This window comes from Dendrobates tinctorius, unplaced genomic scaffold (genome assembly GCF_039654945.1).
Source record: "Dendrobates tinctorius isolate UK_male_01 unplaced genomic scaffold, ASM3965494v1 ptg000014l, whole genome shotgun sequence".
Classification (NCBI taxonomy): domain Eukaryota; kingdom Metazoa; phylum Chordata; class Amphibia; order Anura; family Dendrobatidae; genus Dendrobates; species Dendrobates tinctorius.
The window spans coordinates 27,156,910-27,183,358 of NW_027361682.1; the positions used below are offsets into that span (position 1 = coordinate 27,156,910).

Below are 26,449 nucleotides of genomic sequence, written 5' to 3' on the forward strand. Positions count from 1 at the left end.
AAATCTATGGATACCACATAAATATACAGCAATCATGGATACACTTAAGCCCCCGTTACATTTAGCGATGCACCAGAAATCCCGACAACGATACGACCCGGTCAGGATCGCTTGTGCATCGCTAAATGGTCGCTAGTGAGCTGCCAAACAGGCAGATCTCACAGCGACGTAGCGACGCAGCAGCGGTCGTTACTTACCTGTCAGACGCGGCGATGATGACGTCCTCCGCCCGCGTCCACGCATCGGTGCCAGCAGGAAGCCCAGCAGGAAGCCGCCGCCGAGAAATGGAGATGGACGATCTCGCGTGATCAGCGATAGCCAGCAGGGGAGCCGGTCGGCGGTAAGTATCACATATAGCGATATCGCTAGCAATATCGCTGCTGTGTCACAAAATCGGTGACGCTTTAGCGATATTGCTAGCGATATTGCTATGTGTAAAGCCCCCTTTAGGATCAACGCAAATATCTGAAAATTAAGAATTAGTCCTGAACCCCTTTCTGTCATGTGACGTACTATCCCGTCCATGTGCCCTGGGACTTCATTCCCAGGGACGGGATAGTACATCACAGCGATCAGCGGCGCCCATGTGGTGAGCGCCGCTTATCGCGGCCGGGTGTCAGCTGATTATCACAGCTGACACTCGGCACAATGTGTCAGGGGCGGTCCGACACGTTAACCCCTTGCACACTGCGATCAAACAGGATTGCGGTGTACCGGGGGTTAAAGGGAAGCATCGGCAGGGAGGGGGCTCCCTTCGTGCTTCCCTGAGCCCTCCACAGCAGCGCAATGTGCAGCGCTGCTGCGGGAGGCTCCATCCCTGCAGGTCCCCGAATCCAAGATGGCGACAGGGACCTTTGGGGGCCTGCAGGGAGATGGCTTCCTCATGCCTGCAAAGCGCAGGCACGAGGAAGCCTTGTGCAGTGCCTATAACAGGTCGCTGATCTGTCACAGTGATCTGTGATATTTCAATAAAATACACTATAGGAAACAGAGAAGCGCAATAGGGTCTTATCTGATGATAATGTTATAAAGATATATAAAATCCATCCACCCGCTAAAGGAGAGATCAGGCATGTGGAGATCGTCAGCTGCTGCACGTCCAAATGGTCAGACAAGTGACCGCCAGTATAACACCTCTAATGGAACTTAGTTTTCTGGACTTTCATGCGCTGCTTGACATAATACACAATCCGGTTATATTGAAAGATCAATCTTTTATTCCCATTTAATCCCAACGCGTTTCGAAGTGGAAAACACTTCTTCAGGGGATGACAAATATATTTGTCATCCTCTGAAGAAGTGTTTTCCACTTCGAAACGCGTTGGGATTAAATGGGAATAAAAGATTGATCTTTCAATATAACCGGATTGTGTATTATGTCAAGCAGCGCATGAAAGTCCAGAAAACTAAGTTCCATTAGAAGTGATCTGTGATGTGACAGATCAGCGATCTGTCACAAGACAGTGATGTCCCACCTGGGACAATGTAATAAAGTTAAAAAAATTAAAAAAGTGTAAAAATAATTTTAAAAAAAGTCGCTAAATAAATTAAAAAAAAAAATATTCCCTAATAAATTCATTTTTTGGAAATAAAAAAACCCCAAAACAATAAAAGTACACATATTTGGTATCGCCGCGTCCGTAACGACCCGCCCTATAAAACTGTCCCATTAGTTAACCCCTTTAGCGAACCCCTTAAACAATAAAAATAAAAAATGAAGCAAAAAATAATGATTTATTATCATACCGCCGAACAAAAATGCAATAACGCGCGATCAAAAAGACGCATATAAATATGCATGGTACCCCTGAAAACGTCATCTTGACACGCAAAAAACGAGCCGCCATACAGCGTCATCAGTGAAAAAAATCAAAAAAGTTATAGCTCGCAGAATAAAGCGATGCAAAAATAATTATTTTTTATATAAAACTGTTTTCATTGCATAAAAGCGCCAAAACATAAAAAAAGACATAAATGAGGTATCGCTGTAACTGTACTGACTCGAAGAATAAAAGGGCTTTATCAATTTTACCGCACGCGGAACGGTGTAAACGCACCCCCCAAAAGAAATTCATGAAACGCTGTTTTTTGTTCATTCTGCGTACCAAAAATCGGAATAAAAAGCGATCAAAAGATGTCACGTGCCCGAACATGATACCAATAAAAGCATCAACTCGTCCCGCAAAAAATAAGACCTCACATGACTCAGTGGGTAAAAATATGGAAAAATTATAGCTCTCAATATGTGGTGATGCATAAACTATTTTTACAATAAAAAGTGTCTTTTAGCGTGTGACAGCTGCCAAATATAAAAAGCCGCTATAAATAGTAAATCAAACCCCTCGTTATCACCCCCTTTGTTAGGGAAAAATAATAAAATTAAAAGAAAATGTATTTATTTCCATTTTCCCTTTAGGGTTAGGTCTAGGGTTAGGGCTCAGATTAGGGTTAGGGGTGTGTTGGGGTTAGGGTTGGAGTTATAATTGGGGGGTTTCCACTGTTTGGGCACATCAGGTGCTCTCCAAATGCAACATGGCGTCTGATCTCAATTCCAGCCAATTCTGCGTTGAAAAAGTCAAATGGTGCTCCTTCCCTTCCAAGCTCTGCCATGCGCCCAAACAGTGTTTTACCCCACATATAGGGTATCAGCGTACTCAGGACAAATTGCAAAACAACTTTTGGGGTTCAATTTCTCCTGTTACCCTTAGGAAAATAAAAAATTGGGGGCAAAAATATCATTTTTGTGGAAAAAAATTATTTTTTTATTTCACGCCCGGGCATTATAAACTTCTGTGAAGCACTTGGGGGTTCAAAGTGCTCACCACACATCTAGATAAGTTCCGTGGGGGGTCTAGTTTCCAAAATGGGGTCACTTATGGGGAGTTGGGTCTAGTTTCCAAAATGGGGTCACTTATGGGGAGTTTCAATAGTTTAGGTACATGAGAGGCTCTCCAAACGCACATGACACCCACAGACCATTCCATCAAAGTCTGCATTCCAAAACGTCACTACTTCCCTTCCGATCCCCGACGTGTGCTCATACAGTAGTTTTCTCCCACATATGAGGTATCAGCGTACTCAGGACAAATTGGACAACAACTTTTGGGGTCCAATTTCTCCTGTTACCCTTGGGAAAATAAAAAAATGGGGACTAAAAGATCATGTTTGTTGAAAAAATACGATTTTTTTATTTTCACGCCCGGTCCTTATAAACTTCTGTGAAGCACTGGGGGGTTCAAAGTGCTCACCACACATCTAGAAAAGTTCCTTGGGGGGTCTAGTTTCCAAAATGGTGTAATTTGTGGGGGGGTTTCACTGTTTTGGTAAATCAGGGGCTTTCCAAACGCGACATGGTGTCCGATCTCAATTCTAGCCTAAAAAGTCAAATGGCGCTGCTTCCCTTCCAAGCTCTGCTATGCGCCCAAATAGTCGTTTACACCCACATATGGGGTATCAGCGTACTCAGGACAAATTGTACAATAACTTTTAGGGTCCTGTTGCCTTGGGAAAATAAAAATTGGGGGTGAAAAGATCATTTTTGTGGAAAAATATGATTTTTTTAATTGTACCGCTGTACGTTATAAATTTCTGTGAAGCCCTTGTTGGTTCAAAGTTCTGACCACATATCTAAATAAGTTCCTTGGGGGGTCTAGTTTCCAAAATGGGGTCACTTGTGGGGGGTTTCCACTGTTTAGGTACATCAGGGGCTCTCCAAACGTGACATGGTGTCCGATCTGAATTCTAGCCAATTTTGCATTGAAAAAGTCAAACGGCGCTCCTTCCCTTCTGAGCTCTGCCATGTGCCGAAACAGTGGTTCCCCCCCATATATCAGGTATCAGCGTACTCAGGACAAACTGCACAATAACTTTTGCAGTCCAACTTCTTCTGTTACCCTTGGTAAAATAAAAAACATTGAACCTGAAGTATTTTTTTTGTGAAAAAAAGTTAACTGTTCATTTTTTTTTTTTTAAATATTCAAAAAATTCCTGTGAAGCACCTGAAGGGTTAATAAACTTCTTGAATGTGGTTTTGAACACCTTAAGGGGTGCAGTTTTTAGAATGGTGTCACTTTTGGCTATTTTCTATCATATAGACCCCTCAAAGTGGCTTCAAATGTGATGCGGTCCGTAAAAATAAAATGGTGTTGCAAAAATGAGAAATCGCTGGTCAACTTTTAACCCTTATAACTTCCTAAGAAAAAAAAATTTGGGTTCCAAAATTGTGCTGATGTAAAGTAAACATGTGGGAAATGTTACTTATCAAGTTTTTTGTGTGCCGTATCACTGTGATTTAAGGGCATAAAAATTAAAAGTTGGAAAATTGCGAAATTTTCAAAATTTTGGCCAAATTTCTGTTTTTTTTCACAAATAAACGCAAGTTATATGAATGAAATTTTACCACTAGCATGAAGTACAATATCTCACGAGAAAACAATGTCAGAATCACCAGGATCCATGGAAGTGTTCCAGAGTTATTACCTCATAAAGGGACAGTGGTCAGAATTGTAAAAATTGGCCCGGTCATGAACGTGCAAACCACCCTTGGGGGTTAAGGGGTTAAAAGGGACATATGCTTGTTTATTGCTATACCAGACCTGAGTGATGGTGAAAACCAGGGCCTTAAATCCCACTATGTGAATGGAGGAGAAGTGAGCCTGTGCATCCACTGCTACATTGCATCTCAGTATTGGTGGGGGTCCAACCTTCCCAAACACCTGTACAAACCCGTGACCTCTTACAAGCACAGCAAAAGAATCAACCATTTGGGTGGCTGTTAATGGCTCTACAGTTCAGGTAAATACGACTGAATTATAGTACCAGACACAGTCACTCTCATATTTTTATCCTAAAGATAATGTTGAATAATCAATGTTGAAATGGGTTTTTCCAAGGAATTTCGTCAAAGGTTTTGTTTTGGAGAAACTCACTTCCACATTGCTCCACTGGGACGCATTCACAATCAGGACATTGTACTTTTACACTAGTGAATTCAATGAGCGTACGATACTTGCAGACAGGGATGTGGAGTCAGTTAGCCAAACCAACGACTCGGACGCCTCAATTTCCCTGATTTCCAACTCCACAGCACTGCCTCAATACTGAACCTGTACATAAAGTGCAGCACAGATTCATCTTAACTAAAAGCCCAGATCCTTATATCAGGAATAGAACAGACATTTATAGGACATTTTATAACTTTCCCAAATTGCTATGAAAAAAATGACAGCATATCCTGCAATTTATTATATATTTTAGGAATTGGAGCAAGTCCAATTACACGAGTATGGAAATGTACAGAAATCCATATACTTATGTTTGGGCATCAATGTATGATTAGTTGCGGCCCCAACCCCAGAACCCTAGTGGCTTAATCGACTTTACCTAGTAAATACTTGAGATCTCTTTTGCACAAATTTCCAATTAGTAGGTTTTAATTCACAAAAATAGTGGTGTAAAAGTATGAAACAAAAGATGACAGTTCATTGTAAAAACAAAAGATGACAGTTCATTGTAAAAACCATCAGCAGGAATGAATATGCAAATTTTAAAAGGTCACCGCCGCCGCATCGGAGCAAAGTGACCAAATGACAGCAAAGTAACTGGCTGGGATGCAAAGTGACTTTGTGACAATGATGAGACTAAATGCGTTCGACTAGCACTTTTACTAATGGCACAACAATTAAGGCTCGATTTTCTTACAAGTTGACGCTCAAATTAGTTGGTGATTTATTCCTTTCACATAACCTAAAAATGTCAGGTTCCGCTGGGAAATCTAGAAGCTTAATAGTTGGTTAGACAAAAAAGAAAAAAAAAAAAAAGATCAATGCTGCTCTCAGATGACAATGCAAGAGAAAAACATACAATGCTGTCATACCTTTACTTTTCCCTGCTTTAATAATAAACAGGAACTTTTTTTTTCAAAAATAGAAAGAATACTGGTTCTTTAATTATTTAGCACAATTATTCCCCTTGGATCGAGTCAGAAAACCCCTTTATATACAAGGTGGATACAATATAAAAAAAAGGATTTGCCTCTGCGGCATTGGAGAAGTGCAGGGGGACTCCAGCGTTCCGGACAGCTTACAAAATCTATAGCAAAGAGCTTGTAAGTGCGGTTGTGGTCCATGTCCAGAACAGCCACCTCTACTGGCCTGCAGAAGTGGACTGTAACATAGGCAAAGAGCAGTACAAAATTGAATTAAAAATCTGTCCATTCTTTAGAATAACAAGTAAGTTGCAAGGTTGCGTGTTCTTAACAAGCGGATTTCAACCTTGTAATCAAAAAGGGAAGAATAAAAAACCAAACTAAAACTTCAGTGAAGGCAGGCATTAAAACAGGTGGTCTACTTTTCCAAAACGGTTAAAATTGCAAAAAGCAACTTTTCATTTTTCATCTTATTAAAAATGCACTCCGTTCTCAAGAATGGAAATGATATTTCATTTTATAGTTTACTACATATTGCCTACGGTTCATTATAAAGTCTAGCAAAAAGGTGGCCGGTTTCCTAGGCAAGGAGCGCACACTTGGCAATCAGTAGGCTACACAGTTTGTAAGCTCGGCTTCATTGCACATATACTCCTCCGATGCTGCAGAAACTCAGACTGGAGAATTGGAGAGTGCACATTTCAGAGCAAGTATGCTACTGTCAATCTTGACAATTGCTCCTGAAGAAAAAAAAAAAGATAACTGTCATGATCCCAGTGCAGGTTTTGACCTGCACGTCAGGGGTTAATGTCTTGGGCTCAGTGCAGGCTTGACCTGCACACCGGGTGTTAATTATTGTAGCCTCTCTTTGGCTCAAGGAGGGCTTCTTATAGCCCTGGGAGACTCCAATCCCTGTCAGTTATACTTTTGCCTTTGGCTGTGTGTGGTGACCCCTGTGTGCCTGTGCCTTCTGATTGTCTTCTAGCTTGCTTATATGGTTCTGACACGGTTCTGTCCCCTGTTGTGAGTTTGTCTCTTGATTCTGTACTGTTTATCGGCTTCTCTGGTTTCTGACTCATTGCCTATGTCCTGACTAGTCTCTGATTGCCCCTCTTGCACTGTGCTGCTATCTCCGTGTATGACTCATTGCTTACATTCTAACTACTCTCTGCTTGTCCCTCTGGTACCGCGCTGCCCTCTCTGTGTATGACCCCCTTTGTCTGATTTGAGGATCCCTGCATTAGAATCCTGCACTTATCTCCAGCAGCAGGACGCTAAGCCCCGCCCCTGCAGTGACATGATCGTAGGTCCTTCACTGCTTTCTTCCTTCAGTGACACAGGTCCTGTGAGCCTGGAGCACGCATCGTCACCACTGCTGCCCCGCTCCACAGGTATCTTTAGGCACAAGTATGTTCTCAGGACATGCACACTGGCTCAGTGAGCAAGTGCAGTGCGGTGTTCCTGACAATAACGACTTTAATGCCTTCTATCCTACACTTATAGATTGTGAAAAGCTAGGAAAGGCAAAAAGTGTGTGTTACCCTGTACATAATTGAAGGGAATAAAAGAAAGGCAAAATTCAACTGATTTATAAAAGGAAAATATTGTGACAGTGCCCCATATTGCCATTCAGACAACCACAACCGACTAGTGTTGATCAATTGGTTTCTAAATTCGGTATAAAAATGACTGTGTTCTTCATTGAGTAATTTGCGGTGTGTCTCTACTGTATAAGGATGTCTCTTTAACCCCTTAAGCCCCAAGGGTGGTTTGCACGTTAATGACCAGGCCAATTTTTACAATTTTGACCACTGTCCCTTTATGAGGTAATAACTCTGAAACGCTTCAATGGATCCCAGTGATTCTGACATTGTTTTCTCGTGACATATTGTACTTCATGTTAGTGGTAAAATTTCATTCAAATAACTTGCGTTTGTGAAAAAAACGGAAATTTGGCGAAAATTTTGAAAATTTCGCAATTTTCCAACTTTGAATTTTTATGCCCTTAAATCACAGAGATACGGCACACAAAAAACTTAATAAATAACATTTCCCACATGTTTACTTTACATCAGCACAATTTTGGAACCAAAATTTTTTTTGTTAGGAAGTTATAAGGGTTAAAAAGTGACCAGCGATTTCTCAGTTTTGCAACACCATTTTATTTTTACGGACCGCATCACATTTGAAGCCACTTTGAGGGGTATATATGATAGAAAATAACCAAAAGTGACACCATTCTAAAAACTGCACCCCTTAAGGTGTTCAAAACCACATTCAAGAAGTTTATTAACCCTTTAGGTGCATCACAGGAATTTTTTGAATATTTAAAAAAAAAATGAACATTTAACTTTTTTCACTAAAAAATACTTCAGGTTCAATTTTTTTTATTTTACCAAGGGTAACAGGAGAAATTGGACTGCAAAAGTTATTGTGCAATTTGTCCTGAGTACGCTGATACCTGATATGTGGGGGGGAACCACTGTTTCGGCGTATGGCAGACCTCAGCAGGGAAAAAGCGCCGCTTGACTTTTTCAATGCAAAATTGGCTGGAATTCAGATCGGACGCCATGTCGCGTTTGGAGAGCCCCTGATGTACCTAAACAGTGGAAACCCCCCCAAGTGACCCCATTTTGGAAACTAGACCCCCCAAGGAACTTATCTAGATATGTGGTGAGCACTTTGAACCCCCAAGTGCTTCACAGAAGTTTATAACGCCTGGGCGTGAAAATAAAAAAAAAATTTTTCCACAAAAATTATATTTTTGCCCCCAATTTTTTATTTTCATAAGGGTAACAGGAGAAATTGGACCCCAAAAGTTGTTTTGTAATTTGTCCTGAGTAGGCTGATACCCCATATGTGGGGTTAAAACACTGTTTGGGCGCATGGCAGAGCTTGGAAGGGAAGGAGCACCATTTGACTTTTTCAACGCAGAATTGGCTGGAATTGAGATCAGACGCCATGTTGCATTTGGAGAGCACCTGATGTGCCCAAACAGTGGAAACCCCCCAATTATAACTCCAACCCTAACCTCAACACACCCCTAACCCTGACCCTAGCCCTAACCCTAATGGGAAAATGGAAATAAATACATTTTCTTTTAGTTTTATTATTTTTCCCTAAGGGGGTGATAACGGGGGGGGGGTTTGATTTACTATTTATGGCGGTTTTTATGTTTGGCGGCTGTCGCACGCTAAAAGACGCTTTTATTGTAAAAATAGTTTTTGCATCACCACACATTGAGAGCTATAATTTTTCCGTATTTTGACCCACCGAGTCATGTGAGGTCTTTTTTGCGGGACGAGTTGATGTTTTTATTGGTACCATTTTGTGGCACGTGACATTTTTTGATCGCTTTTTATTCCGATTTTTGGGACGCAGAATGAACAAAAAACAGCGTTTCATGAATTTCTTTTGGGGGGGTGCGTTTACACCGTTCCGCGTGCGGTAAAATTGATAAAGCGGTTTCATTCTTCGGGTCGGTACAGTTACAGCGATACCTCATTTAGGTCGTTTTTTTATGTTTTGTCGTTTTTTTGCAATGAAAAATTTTTTATATAAAAAATAATTATTTTTGCATCGCTTTATTCTGTGAGCTATAACTTTTTTATTTTTTTGCGGATGACGCTGTATGGCGGCTTGTTTTTTGCGGGACAAGATGACGTTTTCAGCGGTACCATGGATATTTATATGCGTCTTTTTGATCGCGCGTTATTGCACTTTTTGTTCGGTGGTATGATAATAAATCATTATTTTTTGCTTCGTTTTTTATTTTTATTTTTTAAGGGGTTCGCTAAAGGGGTTAACTAATGGGACAGTTTTATAGGGCGGGTCGCTACGGACGCGGCGATACCAAATATGTGTACTTTGTTTTTTTTATTTTATTTTCAAAAAATGAATTTATTGGGGAATATTTTTTTATTTTTACTAATTTATTTAGCGATTTTTTTAAAATTATTTTTACACTTTATTTATTTTTTTTTTACTTTATTACATTGTCCCAGGTGGGACATCACTGTCCTGTGACAGATCGCTGATCTGTCACATCACAGATCACTGTGACAGATCAGCAGACTTCCTCATGCCTGCGCTTTGCAGGCAGTGAGGAAGTCAGCTCCCTACAGGCCCCCGAAGGCCCCCGTCGCCATCTTGGATCCGGGGGCCTGTAGGGAAGGAGTCCCCCGCAGCAGCGCTGCACATTGCGCTGCCGTGGGGGGCTCAGGGAAGCACGGAGGGAGCCCCCTCCCTGCCGATGCTTCCCTTTAACCCCCGGTACACCGCGATCGTGTTTGATCGCGGTGTACAAGGGGTTAACGTGTCTGGGGCGGTCCGTGACCGCCCCTGACACATTGTGCAGGGTGTCAGCTGTGATAATCAGCTGACACCCGGCCGCGATCAGCGGCGCTCACCACGTGGGCGCCGCTGATCGCATTAGACGTACTATCCCGTCCCTGGGAATTAAGTCCCAGGGCACATGGACGGGATAGTACGTCTAATGGCAGAAAGGGGTTAAGGATAACAACAGAAATATGCCAGAAAAAGAACTCCCTGCTATAGATGCTTCATTATTATTATTATTACTATGCTTCATTATTACTATCAGTCTGACAATCAATCTGCTTCATCCTCAGGTATGTCCCCTGGCTTCAATACCATCATCACCCACCTTTCCTGAACCCCAATCACCCCTGTATCTGTCTGCTATCAATGGTATGGTTTTTTTTTTTTTTTTTACTTTCCCCTGAATGCTTTCTCATCCTATTTCCTTGATGCTAACACACTTTCGCTTTAGCTATCCTTTTGGATCTGACTATTTCCTTTTTTTTGTTTCTTGCTTCTAATTAATCCCCTCCTGTGTCTGTGAGATGTCTCCCTGCTGCCTCTCCCTCCTGTTCACACCTGGCCTGTTTAATGTGCAGTTAACTTGTTATAAATTCAGAGTCATTGGTCTGTCTTGACCTCGGTCTGTCTCTATAAGGAGAACAACAGAAATGAGCCAGAAGTGAACAGAAGGTATGACTACCCACTGTGTTTACGAAATTTCTCTCTCTTTCCTCCACACTTACTCTCATCATGCTGACATACGCTCTAACAGTTTTGGCTCCATTACTCCTCACTCTCCTTTGCTATCCACAAACCCCAGCACCCTGTAACCAAGTAATAATCTCTCCTTCCCTCTTTCCTCCCCACCTGACCTGCTCCTCAACCTCAGATCTCTCCTAATAAAACACAAAACAAGTCGCCCACTCTCCTCCCACATGCTCTGCCTCTTTCTGCTTCTCCTCACTGCTGGTGACATATCTCCCAATCCGGACCCACACAGCTCATACCTTCCATTATTACCCTCTTCTATCGCTCCCAACCAAACATAAACACCCGAAATCTTTCCAACCTCAAATCTGTGCCCTTCACGCCCACCACCCTGCTCCCTCTCTCTGGATCACTCTAGAATGCCCGCTCCGTCTGCAATAAACTCCATGTGATTCACAACCTCTTTACCTCTCACAATTTTTCCTTCCTTGGCCTCACTGAAACATGGCTGACACCCTCCGACACCGCCTCACCTGCTGCACTATGCTACGGCGGCCTCCACTTCACCCACACTCCTCGCACCCTGGCAACAGACATGGTGGAGAAGTGAGCCTCCGTTCTTCCAACTGCACCTTCAACCGATTCCCACCTCTTCCCTACCTTATCCTCCCTTCTTTTGAAGTCCACTCTGTCCGCATCTACTCTCCCTCCAACCTCCAAGTGGCTGTCATTTACAGACCTCCAGGTCCGACCACTGCCTCCATTGACCCAATTCTCTACCTGGCTCCTTCACTTTCTCTCTGCTGACATTCCCACCATCATCATGAGTGACTTCAACATCCCCACTGACACCCACCAGTCGGCAGTTTCCAAACTCCTGTCCCTTACTTCATCCTTTGGACTTGCTCAGTGGTCCTCTTCAGCCACCCACACAGATGGACACACATTAGACCTGGTCTTCACCCGTCTCTGTTCCCTATCCAACTTCACAACCTCCCCACTCCCTCTACCTGACCACCATCTACTCACTTTCTCATCCCTGTCCTCCTCACCCATCACCCATGTCCAGCAACACGCGCACCCCCGCAGAAACCTCGCACACCTAGACACTCGCACATTCTCTGACTCTATTCTACCACTGTCCTTCATATCTTCACTCCACGACACAGACACTGCCACTAGTTTCTACAATGCCACTCTTGCATCAGCCATCAACTCGGTCACCCCTGTCACGCATAACAGAGTGCAACGAATCAATAGACAACCCTGACACAATAACACCACTAAAAAAGCTTCGGCAAGCATCCAGAATTGCTGAACGGCACTGGAAGAAAAAGCACTCGCAAGACGACTTCACTGCACTCAAACAAGCAACACTCGCATTCAAATCTGCCCTCACCTCTGCTAAACAGGCCTTCTTTACATCCCTTGTACCTTCCTTAGCCCACAACCCTAAACAGTTGTTCAATACTTTTAACTCCCTCCTCCGCCCACCACTGCCCCCTCCAACTTCCCTAATCTCTGCTGAGGACTTTGCTACGCACTTCAAAATCAAGATAGACCAAACACGGGGGCGTGGCTATGTAGCGGCTGAGAGAGGACGCGTTCAGGGAGAGCTCCTCACATCCTGACATTGATCTGGTCAGCGGACTCGTGGTGCCTTGGCATACCTGCCGATATTGGACCCCCTGGACTGTGGAGCACCCCTGGACCCCCGCAGGAGGCTGAATCTCGGCGGGCAGATAGCGGTAAAGGCCAGGGCAGCCAGCGGGGCCTGCAGGAGGTGGCGGCCATTTTCAGAAGAGCGCGCTCTGGCTGTGAGAGACGCAGCGCTGGCAGGACGGTGAGCACATATCCTGTGGATCTGAAAGGGAGAAGTGGTGAGTGCTCTGGAAGATTGGGCCCTGCACTCCCCTTTGTTCAGTAACCCAGCTAGTCAGTGTTATTACTCCAGGGTCCTCTGGACCCATCCCTGGCTGCTGTCTCTGTGGGCACTGCGGATCCCTCCCCAGCCATAAGGCCTCTCCGTCACTCTTTAGAGCCGGGATTTATCTTCCTGCGTGGCCCTTCTGCTCTGTGTTGTCCCTAGGACACTTGCTATTATTATATTATACTGCTGTGCTCATAACTTGGACCTGAGAGTCCCCCTGGACATACCATTTCTGTTACCCGCTGTGCCATATTGCTATTGAAAATGAACCGCTCCAAGGGGGCAGAAGCAGCTGGAAAATTGAAAGAGTTTGCTAGACCTGACCACTCTGACACTACACGGTCCCTCAGAAATAACCCCTCACAGGCTCAACGTAAAAATGGTCCCTCTGAGGGTGAAGAGGAGAGTGAGCAGGAGGAATTAACCCTCAAGCAAGCATCTGAACAACTGATGCAGGCCATCTCCATAACTACGATATCGCTGACGGGGAAAATAGAGGACGTGTATACCGAGGTGGGGCATCTTCGACAAGATATGCAGGCCAAGAGAGGGCGTATTACGGAGATGGAGACAAGGGTGTCCAAGGTAGAGGACACCATCCCACCCATGGAAGCCAAGCTTACGAAAGCGGCGGGCTCGGTGAACGCAAGGAGGCAAAAAGCAGACAGCCTGGAGAATAGAATGCGTCGGAACAACATCAGAGTTATTGGTCTGCCGAAACTTTCGGCAGTTCAACATCCAAAACAATTTCTAGAAGATTTGCTCAAAACCTCTTTGGGAGACGAAGTCTCCCCAACATTTGTTGTGGAAAGGGCTCATAGGGTCCCTACAAGACATCTTTCTCCTGGAGCCCCACCTAGACCTTTTTTGGCATGTCTTCTCAATTGCAAGGACAGGGATGCGATTCTACGCCTAGCTCGACAAAAAAGTCCCATCAAGTTCAACAATGCCACAATCTCAATTTTTCTGGATTTCTCCATGGAACTTCAGAAACAAAGAGCACAATTCATGGAAATCAAGAAGCGGCTCCAGGAGAGGAATATTGTGTACTCAATGATCTATTCGGGCAGGCTCCGGGTGGTCCACGAGGGTTCTTCTCTATTTTTTACGGAGCCGGCGGAGGCGGCTGAGTGGTTGCGGTCCCACAGCGGGTCTGCTGCGAAGGAATCCTGACGTCTCTACTGTTAATCAAAATTCTTTTTATTGATGGTTTGATTGGAGCATTTTCCACGGGCGTCCGGATTACCAACAATACCGGACACTGAGCTCAGTGATGGTATCCCCATGTTTATTTCGTGATGGGAGAGCAGGACTTTGATCCCGTATTGTTTGTTTTTCCACTTTGATGTATTTTTTACAGTGGTTTTATTTGCTTTCTAGGTATAATTCGTAGCCAGCAGCAATTTCAGTTTAAGTGTGGTGTTTCTAAATTTTACCTGGGTACTGATGTAGGCTATATCCAGCGGAGTAAATATGGGGTCTGAGATGAGATGTATGACATGGAATGTGAGAGGTATAAAAACTCCCCGGAAAAAGATCGAAGTCTTCTCGCAGATTAGACATTACCGCCCTCACATTGTGGCCTTGGTGGAGACGCATCTGACCAGGGATACAGCCCGATGCGTGCAGAAGCCTTGGGTATAGTGGTCTGTTCATGCATTCCATACTAGTTACTCGAGAGGAGTTTCACTGTTGGTGAATCGATAAATACCAGGAAAGTATTAAGTTACGTACCGGTAACGGTATTTTTCAGAAGCCCATGACAGCACCACGAGAGAGGGGATCCGCCCTTCAGGAACAGGAAACCTACAGATACAAAAGGGCGGCACCTCTCCCACGCATCAGTTGGACTACAGAGCTTGAGAGGCTACCATGGTTAGTACACCGCATATACACAATATATACAACCTATCTATCCTATTTACAAATCTTTAAACCATCTCCCACATAAGGTGAACTTGTGAAAACAATCTTCTAAAGGGGTGCACCCCTATACGTGAACAAGGGAGGGAACTAAGGGTGCTGTCATGGGCTTCCGAAAAATACAGTTACCGGTACGTAACTTAATACTTTATTCGGACTCCCATGACAGCACGAGAGAATTACAGAGATGTAAACTAATCTAGGGAGGGACTACAGCCTGCAGCACCCTCAGCCCAAAGGTGAGATCTGAGGAGGGACCCATGTCTAACCGATAGTGGTTAAAAAAGGTGGAAGGAGATGACCAGGTGGCCGCCTTACATATCTGGTCAATTGATACTCCCGATCTCTCTGCCCAGGATGATGCCATGGCACGAGTGGAATGCGCCCTCAGGTTCTGTGGAGCCGGACCGCCACCTGCTGTGTAGGCAAGAGAGATAGCCTCCCTAATCCACCTCGGTAACGTGCGCTTTGACACTCTACACCCTTTCCTGGGACCTTGGAAGGATAAAAATAATGCGTTCTCCCTCCTCCTAGGATCCGTGGCTGCTAAATATTTAAGTAGGCATCTCTTAACATCTAGAGCCTGAAGTTTTTGTTCTTTAGGATTGGTTGGATTAGGGAGGAAGGAAGGCAGAACTATCTCGTGTCCTATGAAAATGAGATGCTACCTTGGGAAGGTATGCCGGGTCTGGCCTTAGGATTACTCTATCCTGTAAGAATTCTGTGTAAGGGAGCAATCTGGAAAGTGCCTGTATGTCGCTTATTCTACGTGCAGATGTTATTGCTACCAAAAAGGCTGTCTTAAGTGATATCATCTTTAATGAAGCAGAATCCAGAGGTTCAAACGGTTTTTCTGTCATGGCTGTCAGGACTAAATTCAAGTCCCAAGGTATACACCTATCTTTGAGTATGGGCCTCGATCTGGTAACTGCCTTAATGAATCTCGACACCCAATGGTTGCCGGCAATGTCACATGCAAATAGGGCCCCTAAAGCTGAAACATGTACTTTTAATGTACTAGTGGAAAGGCCCAACTCGAGACCCCTCTGGAGGAATTCCAGAATCTGTATTATGGGTATTCCATTCCTGATATTAAACTCAAAGGTGGACAGGAATCGCCTCCAGGTTCTAGCATAGATATTTGTGGTGGTTTGTTTCCTACTTTTTAGGAGTGTATCGATTACATTTTTTGAGAAACCTCTGTCCTTCAATAGTGCCCTCTCAAACACCATGCCGTCAAACGGAGTCCCGCTACTTGTGGGTGGTTGACTGGCCCCTGGTAGAGGAGATCTGGAAGGTTCGGCAGTACCCAGGGATCGCTTACTGACATGGTCCTCAACCATGCAAACCAGGTCCTTCTGGGCCAGAAGGGGGCAATCAATATGACCCTTGCCCCGTCTTCCCTGATCTTCCTCACTACCAGAGGTAGAAGGATCAAAGGCAGAAAAGCATAAGCCAGCAAGAAGTCCCATTTTATTAGGAGGGCGTCGACGGCCAGTGGATTTTCCCTGGGATTTAGGGAGCAGAAAGTTTTTTCCTCCCTGTCTTCTTTGGTGGCAAAGATGTCCACCTCCGGTAGACACCTTTTGCGGACAATCTGGTTGTAGATGTCTGAGTTTAAAGCCCATTCTCACTGCTTTAGGGCCCTGTGGCTTAGAAAGTCTGCCTTCATGTTGTCTTTTCCCCTGATGTGGAGTGCAGTTAAAGATAGAAAATTTTTCTCGGCTATTTGAAGGAGACGTTTCGTTATCCGCATCAGGGCGTCGGAGCGGGTTCCACCCTGGTGGTTGACATAGGCTACCGCTACCTGGTTGTCCGAGAGTATCCTCACATGATGGCCCTGTACATACATAATGAGTTTTTTAACGGCCAACTCAATCTCCAGCAGCTCCCTCTGGTTAGATCAGGTCTCAGCATCGGAGTCCCACTGTCCCTGTACCACTATGTCCCCCATATGGGCCCCCCAACCCCAAGGAATAGCGTCTGTGGTTATTACGCGGGTTATCTGCATCACCCAGGGCACTCCCGAGGCTAAATTTCCGTCATCGAGCCACCACCTAAGAGATGTAAAAGTTGAGGGGCTTAGCACTACTTGACCCTGCAAGGAGTCCTCTAAGGTCCTGCTATTAACCAGGACGTCTTTCTGAAGGGCCCTAGTGTGGAATTGTGCCCACTTGACCGCTGGGATACATGAGGTTAGGGAGCCTAACAGGGACATGGCCTGCCTGAGGGTCATGGAGGGTTTATCGATTGCCCGAAGAACCTGCTGCTGTATCTGCTGTAATTTATCTACAGGTAACAGACACTGCTGAGTTTCTAAATTTAACAGCAAGCCTAGAAACTTCTGGACCCTTAAGGGCTGAAAACAGGATTTCTCATAATTTATTATCCATCCGAGGTTCTCTAATCTGGACTTAGCTTTTCCTATCTGAGATAGACAATGGCCCACTGAATTTCCCACAATCAAAAAATCATCCAAGTATGGGACAATTAAGATGTCAACTTCCCGTAAATGAGCGATAACTTCGGCCACTATTTTTGTAAATACCCGGGGCGCTGCTGAGAGACCAAAGGGAAGGGCTCTATATTGATAATGACGGATTATACCGTCTATTGATACCGCCACTCTCAGGAACTGCTGGAAATCTGCGTGGATAGGCACATGATAGTACGCGTCTTTTAAGTCCACGACTGCCATAAAACACCCTTCAAACAGCATTTTTATTGTCGAATTGATGGACTCCATTTTAAAGGTGCGATTAACCAAAAATTCATTAAGGAAACGCAAATTAATAATCGTTCTAAAGGTTTTATCCGGTTTTTGGATTAGGAATAAGGGAGAGTAGAACCCTCTTCCTCTCTCAGATTCTGGAACCTCTATCAGAACGTTTTTCAGGCACAGGTTCAAGACCTCTGCTTCTAAAGCCGCTTGTTCGAGGGGTGATGATCTTAAGGGTGTTGGTTTAAAGGTATCCTGTGGGACTTGAGTAAACTCCAACCTGAGCCCGGTGGATATCACATTCCGCACCCAGTCACTATTGGTGACCTGTAACCATGCTGGGAGGAAGGATGACAGTCTACCCCCCATGGGAATTGCTAGTCATTGGTTCTGTCTTTTTCGTTCTCTCGACGAGCGCCTGAACATGAAGCCCGTACCTCTTCTCCTTCTATCCTCCCATCTGGGACGGTCTCTATTAGGTGAAGGGTTGCGCCTTCTCCTTTGACCGAATCTCCTATTAAATGGACGTCGGTAAGATGCGGACAAAAGATTTGGGAATTTTTTCTTATCATCCCCGGCCTTCTCCAGCAGTTCGTCCAGGACTGCTCCAAATAAATATTCCCCCTCACACAGGATAGTACAGAGTTTCGCCCTGGACTGAATATCTCCCGGCCAGCACTTTAGCCACAGGGCTCTCCGAGCCGCATTAGAGAGTCCTGCTGCCCTGGCGGCCATTCTGACTGCATCAGCCGAGGCATCTGCTAGGAAGGCTGCGCCATCCTGGATTATTGGTAGGGCCCCAAGGATTGCCTGTCTAGATGTTCCTTGTTTTAACTGCGACTCTAACTGGTCCAACCAGACCATCATGGACCTGGCCGTGCATGTTGATGCTACTGCTGGTCTTAAGGAACCGGCTGCCATCTCCCAGGTATTTTTAAGGAAGGTATCTGCCTTCTTGTCTAGAGGATCTTTAAGGGACCCCATGTCCTCAAAGAGTAGTGAGGATCTCTTTGATGCCTTCGCAATAGCTGCATCTAATTTGGGGGCCTTGTCCCAATTATTTATTGTTGAATCGTCAATGGGATATCTCCGCTTGAGGGCTGGTGGTAGCGACCCTCTTTTATCTGGCTTTTTCCACTCTCTGCGGATCAGATCCTGAATCTTTTCGTTTACTGGGAAGACTCTACGCTTCCTCTGCTCCAGCCCCCCGAACATGACATCCTGCATGGATAATTGAGGCTTCGGCTCCTCCACCTCCTTTGTCCCTCTGACTGCTTTTACTAACTTGTCTACCCGGTCAAGCGGCAGGCAAAACCGACCAGAGTCCTCTTCTTCTGAGGAGGACGAGGGAGATGAAACATGGGAGTCCTTACTTCTCCTCCACTCTGTCGAGGAATCCGACTCCACCGGGTCCTCACCCCTTAAACTTTCTGGTTGGGACAGGGATTTTAGGGTTTCCTTCATCTCTGCCCTGACTATATCCCTTAAACACGCCGCTACTGCGGGCGACTCCTCCGCCACTGTCTGCTGGATACAGGAGGGGACACAACCTTTTGGGGCATGAGTCTGGTAACGGGCAAGCACAGAGTGCGCATTCCCTGTGTTTGGTTTTACTCGTAGCTTTCTTCCCCTAGAATAAAACACAGAAGGAGGCCCCGTCACTGAGTGAACATTCACGAAGATCACTTACCAGTGCCACAATCAAGTACCGGAGAATGAGGGGGATTTTTCTCAGGCGATGCTCCTGTCCGCCTAGAGGAGCCGTTATGACTGGATTGGTCACTTCGTTCTGGACGCTCCTTACGGTCACAGGACTCTTTCTCCTTCAGTTTGACCTGCCTAAGGTCATCCAGGGGCGGCAGTGAAGATTGTCGCTGTTGCCGCCGTTGCTGCTGCTTTTGCTGCTGCTCCTTTTGCTGCCGCTGCTGCTCCTGATCACTCTCCATTACTGCACGCAATAATGTGGCTAAGGCAAGGCACCCATCTAGGGTCCTGCCTATATAGCCCTCCTCCTCCAGACAGCAGATTTTCCTCCTGCCGCGCCCTCCCCCCCATAGGACCTCCCGGCATCCTCCCGATGGGCGCCGCCATCTTGGGTCCCCACGCCTGCGCAGTGGCACCGCCGACCCGGAAGTGCCCCCAGGCCCCGCCCCCTGACGTCACCACGACTCTGACGTGACCGGAAGTCACACGGGACGCCCGGGCGCTCCACTATGGAGCGCTTCCTGGCCTCAGCTCCCTGCAGCCGTGCCGGCCCCCCCGACCACGCCGCCGGAGTTGGGAGCCCCTGGGGGGCATACTTACACATATGGAGACGGACCTCCTCCGGACGCTGCTCTCTGCTGTATACGCCACCGCCGTGCCACCCATCCTGGGCCACCGTGGCATCCTCCAGGAGCTCAGCACCAGGCCGAGGTAGGAGACCCCCTCGCTACCTGTACCGGCCGGCCGGCCTGGGATCCGGTATTTCATCCGTAGGATCCCGTCCCCTCGGGAACAGGAAACCAACTGATGCGTGGGAGAAGTGCCGCCCTTTTGTATCTGTAGGTTTCCTGTTCCTGAAGGGCGGATCCCCTCTCTCGTGGTGCTGTCATGGGAGTCCGAATAAATATGTGATTTTATGTGTTTATAATCCACCTCCGGCTAATATGTCCATTCTCCAGAAGGCGATGAGTTGCGCCCTAAATTATCCGGACGCGGATGTTATCTGTATGGGGGACTTCAATATGGTTATGAACAATCGTCTTGATAAATTGAGACTGGATGATGGAGTGGCTGGGGGGGTTCCTTCGCGGTCAGCAACCCAACTGTCGCTACTTATGGAGGGTAGCGGGTGGCTGGATTTGTGGAGAGTGCGGCACCCTGAGTTGAGAGAGTATATCTGCCACTCATCCACCAGGCGCTCCCTATCGCGCATAGATTAAATATTCGGAACCAGTGGTCTGGCGATGTGGGTGGATAGTGTGGAGCATGGCAGTAGAGGGATCTCAGACCATAGTCCGGTCATCCTCAAACTTAAGTACGGGCAATTAAATAACAGGATGGTTTGGAAGTTGAACCCTTTCTGGCTGAAAATGATAGTACCCCCCAATAGAACAATCAATTGCATTGCTTCATTTTGTCCCACCAGGAACCTCAGGATATTAATTTATTTTGGGATGCCCTTAAGGCATATCTGAGGGGCTGCATGTCCTCCACAATTTCTTATATTAAGCGGGTAACCTCAAGAGAGGATGACGTGATGGAACAGCGATTGAAGGATTCCGAGGCTGCATACATATCTAATCAAACAAATGGCAATAGGATTAAGCGATTGGCTGCCCAGCGATTATACACCCAGCATATAGACACTAAGTCTAAGCGCAAATTATTCTTTGCTCGCCAGTCTTATTTTGAACTGGGAAATCAGGCAAGTAAACTACTGGCCTATCTGGTGCTCCAACATAATACTTCTAATACAATATTACAGATCCGTAAGTCGGATGATTCGTTGGTGTCTTCAACTGAGGAGATTCTTGGCTGCTTTTATGATTATTATAAGTCATTATATGAATCTAAGAGTGGCGCTGATAATTTGGAGTGTCTGGATTACTTGTCAGATGTAAAATTCCCTACCTTAGATTCTGATCAGCGAGCCTTTATGGACGCTGAATTCACTGTGGAGGAGTTAGAGAATGCCATAACGGACATGGCCTCCGGGAAGGCCCCTGGGCCGGACGGGTTCCCTATTGAATTGTATAGGAAATACCGAGACATATTAACGCCACTTCTGATAAAGGTATTTCGGGGAATATGGGAGGGAGAAACTATGCCTGCATCCTTTTACGAGGCTAATATCATAGTGCTTAGGAAGGAGGGGAAGGACCCTTTGGAATGTGGTTCCTATCGTCCCATATCGTTTGTAAATGTGGACTATAAAATCTTTACTAAAATTCTCGCCACCAAATTAAATTCAATTATACTGAACCTTATACATCCTGACCAGACGGGCTTTATGCCTGGTAAGAGCACTTCAATTAATATCAGACGAGTCCAGTCAATAGTCCAGTATAGTTCTCTAATGCCAGATAATAAATGGGCACTGGCATCGTTAGATGCCGCCAAGGCTTTTGACTCTCTTGAGTGGCCTTTCCTCTACGCATGTCTACAGAGGTATGGCTTTGGTGATAAGTTTATAAAATGGGTTAAATTACTATATATGAAACCTAAAGCCTATATTATTGTGAACAATTCCATATCTGAGCCCTTTTCATTAAACATGGGGACCCTTCAGGGGTGCTCCCTTTCCCCGGCCCTCTTCGCCCTTGCGATTGAGGCACTGGCAATATGCATAAGGTCCTCCCCTGGCATTAGGGGTATAGATATAGTGGGTCGGGTAGATACCATAGGTTTATACGCAGATGATATGGTGATATTTATGGACGAGGCGGAGGAAACTTTGCCTCAAGTGATTGCCACCATAGATGGATTCAGTAAATATTCGGGCTTATATAAAAATTGGGAAAAGTCTGCCCTGTTACCCCTATCCCATGCTCCGATGCCCCGACTTGAGGCTCTCTCCTCGTTGTCTATTGTATCTAGCTTTAAATACCTAGGCGTTCATGTATCCAATAACAGCACGCTCAACTTACAACTTAATATCTACCCATTGCTGGAACTGGTTAGAGTTAAACTTGTAACCTGGAGCAAATAACCGTTGTCTGTGGCCGGACGCATCAACCTGATTAAAATGATATTACTTCCCAAACTTAGCTATGCCCTTCAGCACAGTGCTGTAATGGTACCCAAGTCCTTTTTTGTGAATCTTAATTCCCAGGTCACATCTTTTATATGGGGGAAAACCAGACCCAAACTTAAATTGTCCACTCTTCAGAAGCCTAAAAAGGGAGGGGGGGGGGGGGGTGGCACTACCAGATTTCTTCCTATATTATTTGGCTGGACAGGCTAAAGCCCTAAGTACATGGATGCCGGGTAATTATCTCCCTAATTCTGAAAGTCACTTGCTTCATGCTGCAAGAACTAATTGTCCACTGGGTTTCCTGGAGTTGGAGAGGCCTAGTGTCCCTCGTTTACTGCCCCTGCTCCGTCTGGCACGATTAGTATGGAGGCAAATTAAGAAAGTGATTGGATAGCTGAAATGCCCCTATGGAAAAATGTCTAATTTCCGGTATTACTAAGTCACCCGTCCACTGATTTTTGGACTCAACATAATGACTCCTTGATAGGAGACTTGTATGATCATGGGACCTTAAATGTCTTTCGAGCAGATACAGGCTAAACATGATGTCCCGAGATCTCAATTTTTCCGCTATTTACAACTAAGGTCTGCTCTTCAGTCGCACATAAGGAGCATAGAGGTGTGGGCCATGCCATTTCGTCCCTACCTTTGATAGGAATCCTTAACTCGAAGGGTCCCCAGTGCCTTATCTCCTCTTTGTATAGGTACATGCTGTCAGTGGGAGCAGAATCTGCCATAAGTTCTGCTAAAGGGAAATGGGAAAGACTCATCCCTAATACGCAGGGAGAGGAGTGGGAAGAGATCCTGGAGTCTCCGATCAGAGCATCACCATCTATTAATAATGATACAGTTGAATATAGTAAACCAATCATATTTGACTCCGATACGACTTTTTAAGATGGGTCGATTCCAATCATCAGAATGCTTGCGATGTCATTCACCAGATGCAGACTTTATTCACATGATATGGCAGTGTCCCACTATCCTACAGTACTGGAAAGAGGTGACGCTATTTTTGTCATCACTAGTGCAAACTCCTGTCCCTCTTGAACCACTGGTCTGCTTGTTTGGGGTATGGGAGGAGGAGGTTTGGGGTCACCATGTTGGGATTTTTCTAAATTAAACGCTGTTTCTGGCACGAAAAGTATTGGCACTACGGTGGATGGGTAATTCATGTCCCTCTCTTAGAACCTGGATTGACTTGTAAATACGATTGTTCCATACGAGCGCACATTATATCAGAGCAGGGGATGCCTGGGCAAATTTGAAAAGATCTGGGAGAAGTGGAACTCTTCTCATCTTACTTTGTAGAATGGAGACACTGCATGTGAGACAATATAATGCAAGATAGTAGGCTGCAAGTTAGTAAATAGTTGTAGTTGTAGTTTAGTTTAGGAACTTATAATTAATCTACATTATCTGAGCGACGTGATAAAGGCCTGTGAGATATGACTGATGTACATGCTCATAATGTATAGCCTGTTGGTCTTTGTATATGCTTGGGGGATTATGCATATATTACCCGTAAATCATAAGAGTGTTCACTTTTTGGTTTAGTACTTAACAAAAAGACGGTAATGTGTATGCTCTGTACAATGTTCACAACCACAAGCAAATATGTATGTTGTACATTACATCCTCTTCTTGTTTCGAAGTCTAATAAACAAATTTTTAAAAAAAGTTAGTCCAAACAAAGCAAGTCTGTAATGTTCAACCACCACAACCCCTTTGCATACCAGACCAATGCCCAAACGCCATAACCTCCTTATCCAACATCACTGAAGGGGAGCTTGCTCATCTTCTCTCCAAATCACACCTCACCACTTGTGCACTCAACCCCATCCCACCTCCTCCCTAACCTCGCCACCACTCATCCCATCCCTAACCCACCTCTTCAACCTATCACTAACTTCTGGTACCTTTCCTTCTGCTTTCAAACATGACACAATCACGCCTATCCTTAAAAAGCCAACCCGCGACCCAACCGCTATGTCCAGCTATCACCCAATATCGCTGCTCCCATTCGCTTCCAAACTCCTGGAGCAGCACGTCCACGCTGAACTTTCCTCCCATCTCTCATCTAACCTGCTCTTTGACAATCTACAATCTGGTTTCCCACCACTCTACTGATTCAGCCCTGACCAAAATTACTAACTACCTACTTAGAGCCAAAGCGAGCAGACAATCCTCTATACTCCTCCTTCTAGACCTGCCCTCTGCCTTTGACACAGTTGACCACTGCCTCCTACTACAGATCCTCTCTTCCTTTGACATCAAAGACCTCGCCCTATCCTGGATCTCATACCTCTACAACCGCACATTCAGCGTCTCCCACTCCCACACTACCTCCTCATCCCACCCTCTCTCTGTTGGAGTCCCCCAAGGCTCTGTTCTAGGACCCCTACTCTTCTCAATCTATACACTTGGCCTGGGGCAACTCATATAGTCCCATGGATTCCAGTACCATCTATATGCTGATGACACTCAGATCTACCTCTCTGGCCCAGACGTCACCTCTCTGCTCTCCAGAATCCCAGAGTGTCTATCAGTCATATCCTCCTTCTTCTAGTCCCGCTTCCTCAAACTGAATGTGGACAAATCTGAACTGATCATCTTTCCCCCATCCCACAGATCTTCCTTAGCTGACCTATCTATAACAATTGACAACATCACGCTTTCCCTCATACCGGAGGTCCGCTGCCTCGGAGTAACCCTTGACTCTGCCTTGTCATTCAAACCGCACATTCAAGCTCTCTCCACTTCGTGCCGCCTCCAGCTGAAAAATATTTCCAGAATCCGTCCCTTCCTCAACCCTCAATCTACTAAAATGCTTGTGCATGCCCTCATCATCTCCTGTCTAGACTAATGCAACATCCTTTTCTGTGGCCTTCCTGCTAACACCCTCGCACCTCTCCAGTCCATCCTTAACTCTGCTGCCCGACTAATTCATCTCTCTGCTCACTATTCCTCTGCAAATCCTTCACTGGCTCCCACTCCCTCAGCATATCCAATTCAAATTACTAATACTGACCTACAAGGCCATCTATAACCTGTCTCCTCAATATATCTCTGAAATAATCTCGCGATATCTTCCCTCACGTAATCTCCGATCCTCCCAAGACCTCCTTCTCTCTTCCACACTTATTCGCTCCTCACCCAACCGCCTCCAAGACTACTCCCGAATAGCCCTCATCCTCTGGAATTCCTTGCCCCAACACGTCCGGCTATCAACCACACTCGGATCCTTCAGACAGAACCTGAAAACCCACCTCTTCAGGAAAGCCTACAGCCTGCAATGATCCCCGCTTCCCCCTCACCACTACTGGAGCTACCGCCTCACCATCACTGGAGCTGCTGCAACCCCCCAACCTGCTGTCTCCTTCCCCACCATCCTGTAGAATGTAAGCCTGCAAGGGCAGGGTCCTCTCTCCCCTCTATATCAGTCTGTGATTGTTAGTTTGTTTACTGTAAGTGATATCTGTAATTTATATGTAACCCCTTCTCATGTACAACACTATGGAACCTACGGTGCTTTATAAATGAATAATAATAATAATTCACGATGAGCAACGAAGATCTGTAATCAAAAGAATCTGCAAAATCTGAGTGAAATGATGCTACAATCTCTTGCGCCCCGTTCACAAAACCTCAGCGATGTATCATGCCTTCCTATTCTCCAGTAACGACAGCTCAGTGACAGTGGAGATAATGTAAAATGAGAGAACAATGGTTACCCGTGTGTGCTAAATGGGGCGCCTGCAGTGAAATCCAGAATACAAAAGGATGGACTGTTCTGTTACATGTCCAAGACAGAAAGAAGCCCAGGGCTTCATCAAGTAACGATTTTCTTTCTTTACTGTGGGTGGGAGGGAATGGGGGGGGGGGGGGGACACATGAAAAAGAGCATACGAGGACATATATGAAATAACTCACCCCTGCCGCAAAGCCCAAACTTCCATCTAGGATACGTCTCTATGGGCAAAACACAAAAATAATGTTAGTAAAGTAATGACAAATTTACAATATAACACAAGATTTGCACTTTGGTTCCATCACCTGTCTGGCAACAGAGCATCCTAAGAAGCTCATGGTGAAGGAGCAGCCAGTTTTAGGACCACTGATAACGGTTCACCAATAGTAGCTTAGCTTCTGCGCTAACAACTCACTGGTGTTTTCGCCAAG

At 45.4% G+C, this 26,449-nt stretch overlaps 1 protein-coding gene across 5 annotated transcripts in view; it reads right to left on the bottom strand.

The window, feature by feature from the left end:
- SLC39A11 (solute carrier family 39 member 11) overlaps positions 1-26,449 on the bottom strand; it is a 641,085-nt gene that overhangs the window by 525,029 nt on the left and 89,607 nt on the right. For 3 of the 5 annotated variants that reach the window (XM_073560111.1, XM_073560102.1, XM_073560120.1), the window contains exon 3: positions 26,201-26,239. The exons of the other annotated variants lie outside the window; for them this stretch is intronic. In XM_073560111.1, the coding sequence (XP_073416212.1) occupies positions 26,201-26,239 (39 nt within the window). The remainder of the gene's footprint in view (positions 1-26,200; positions 26,240-26,449) is intronic. 5 annotated transcript variants of the gene reach the window in all.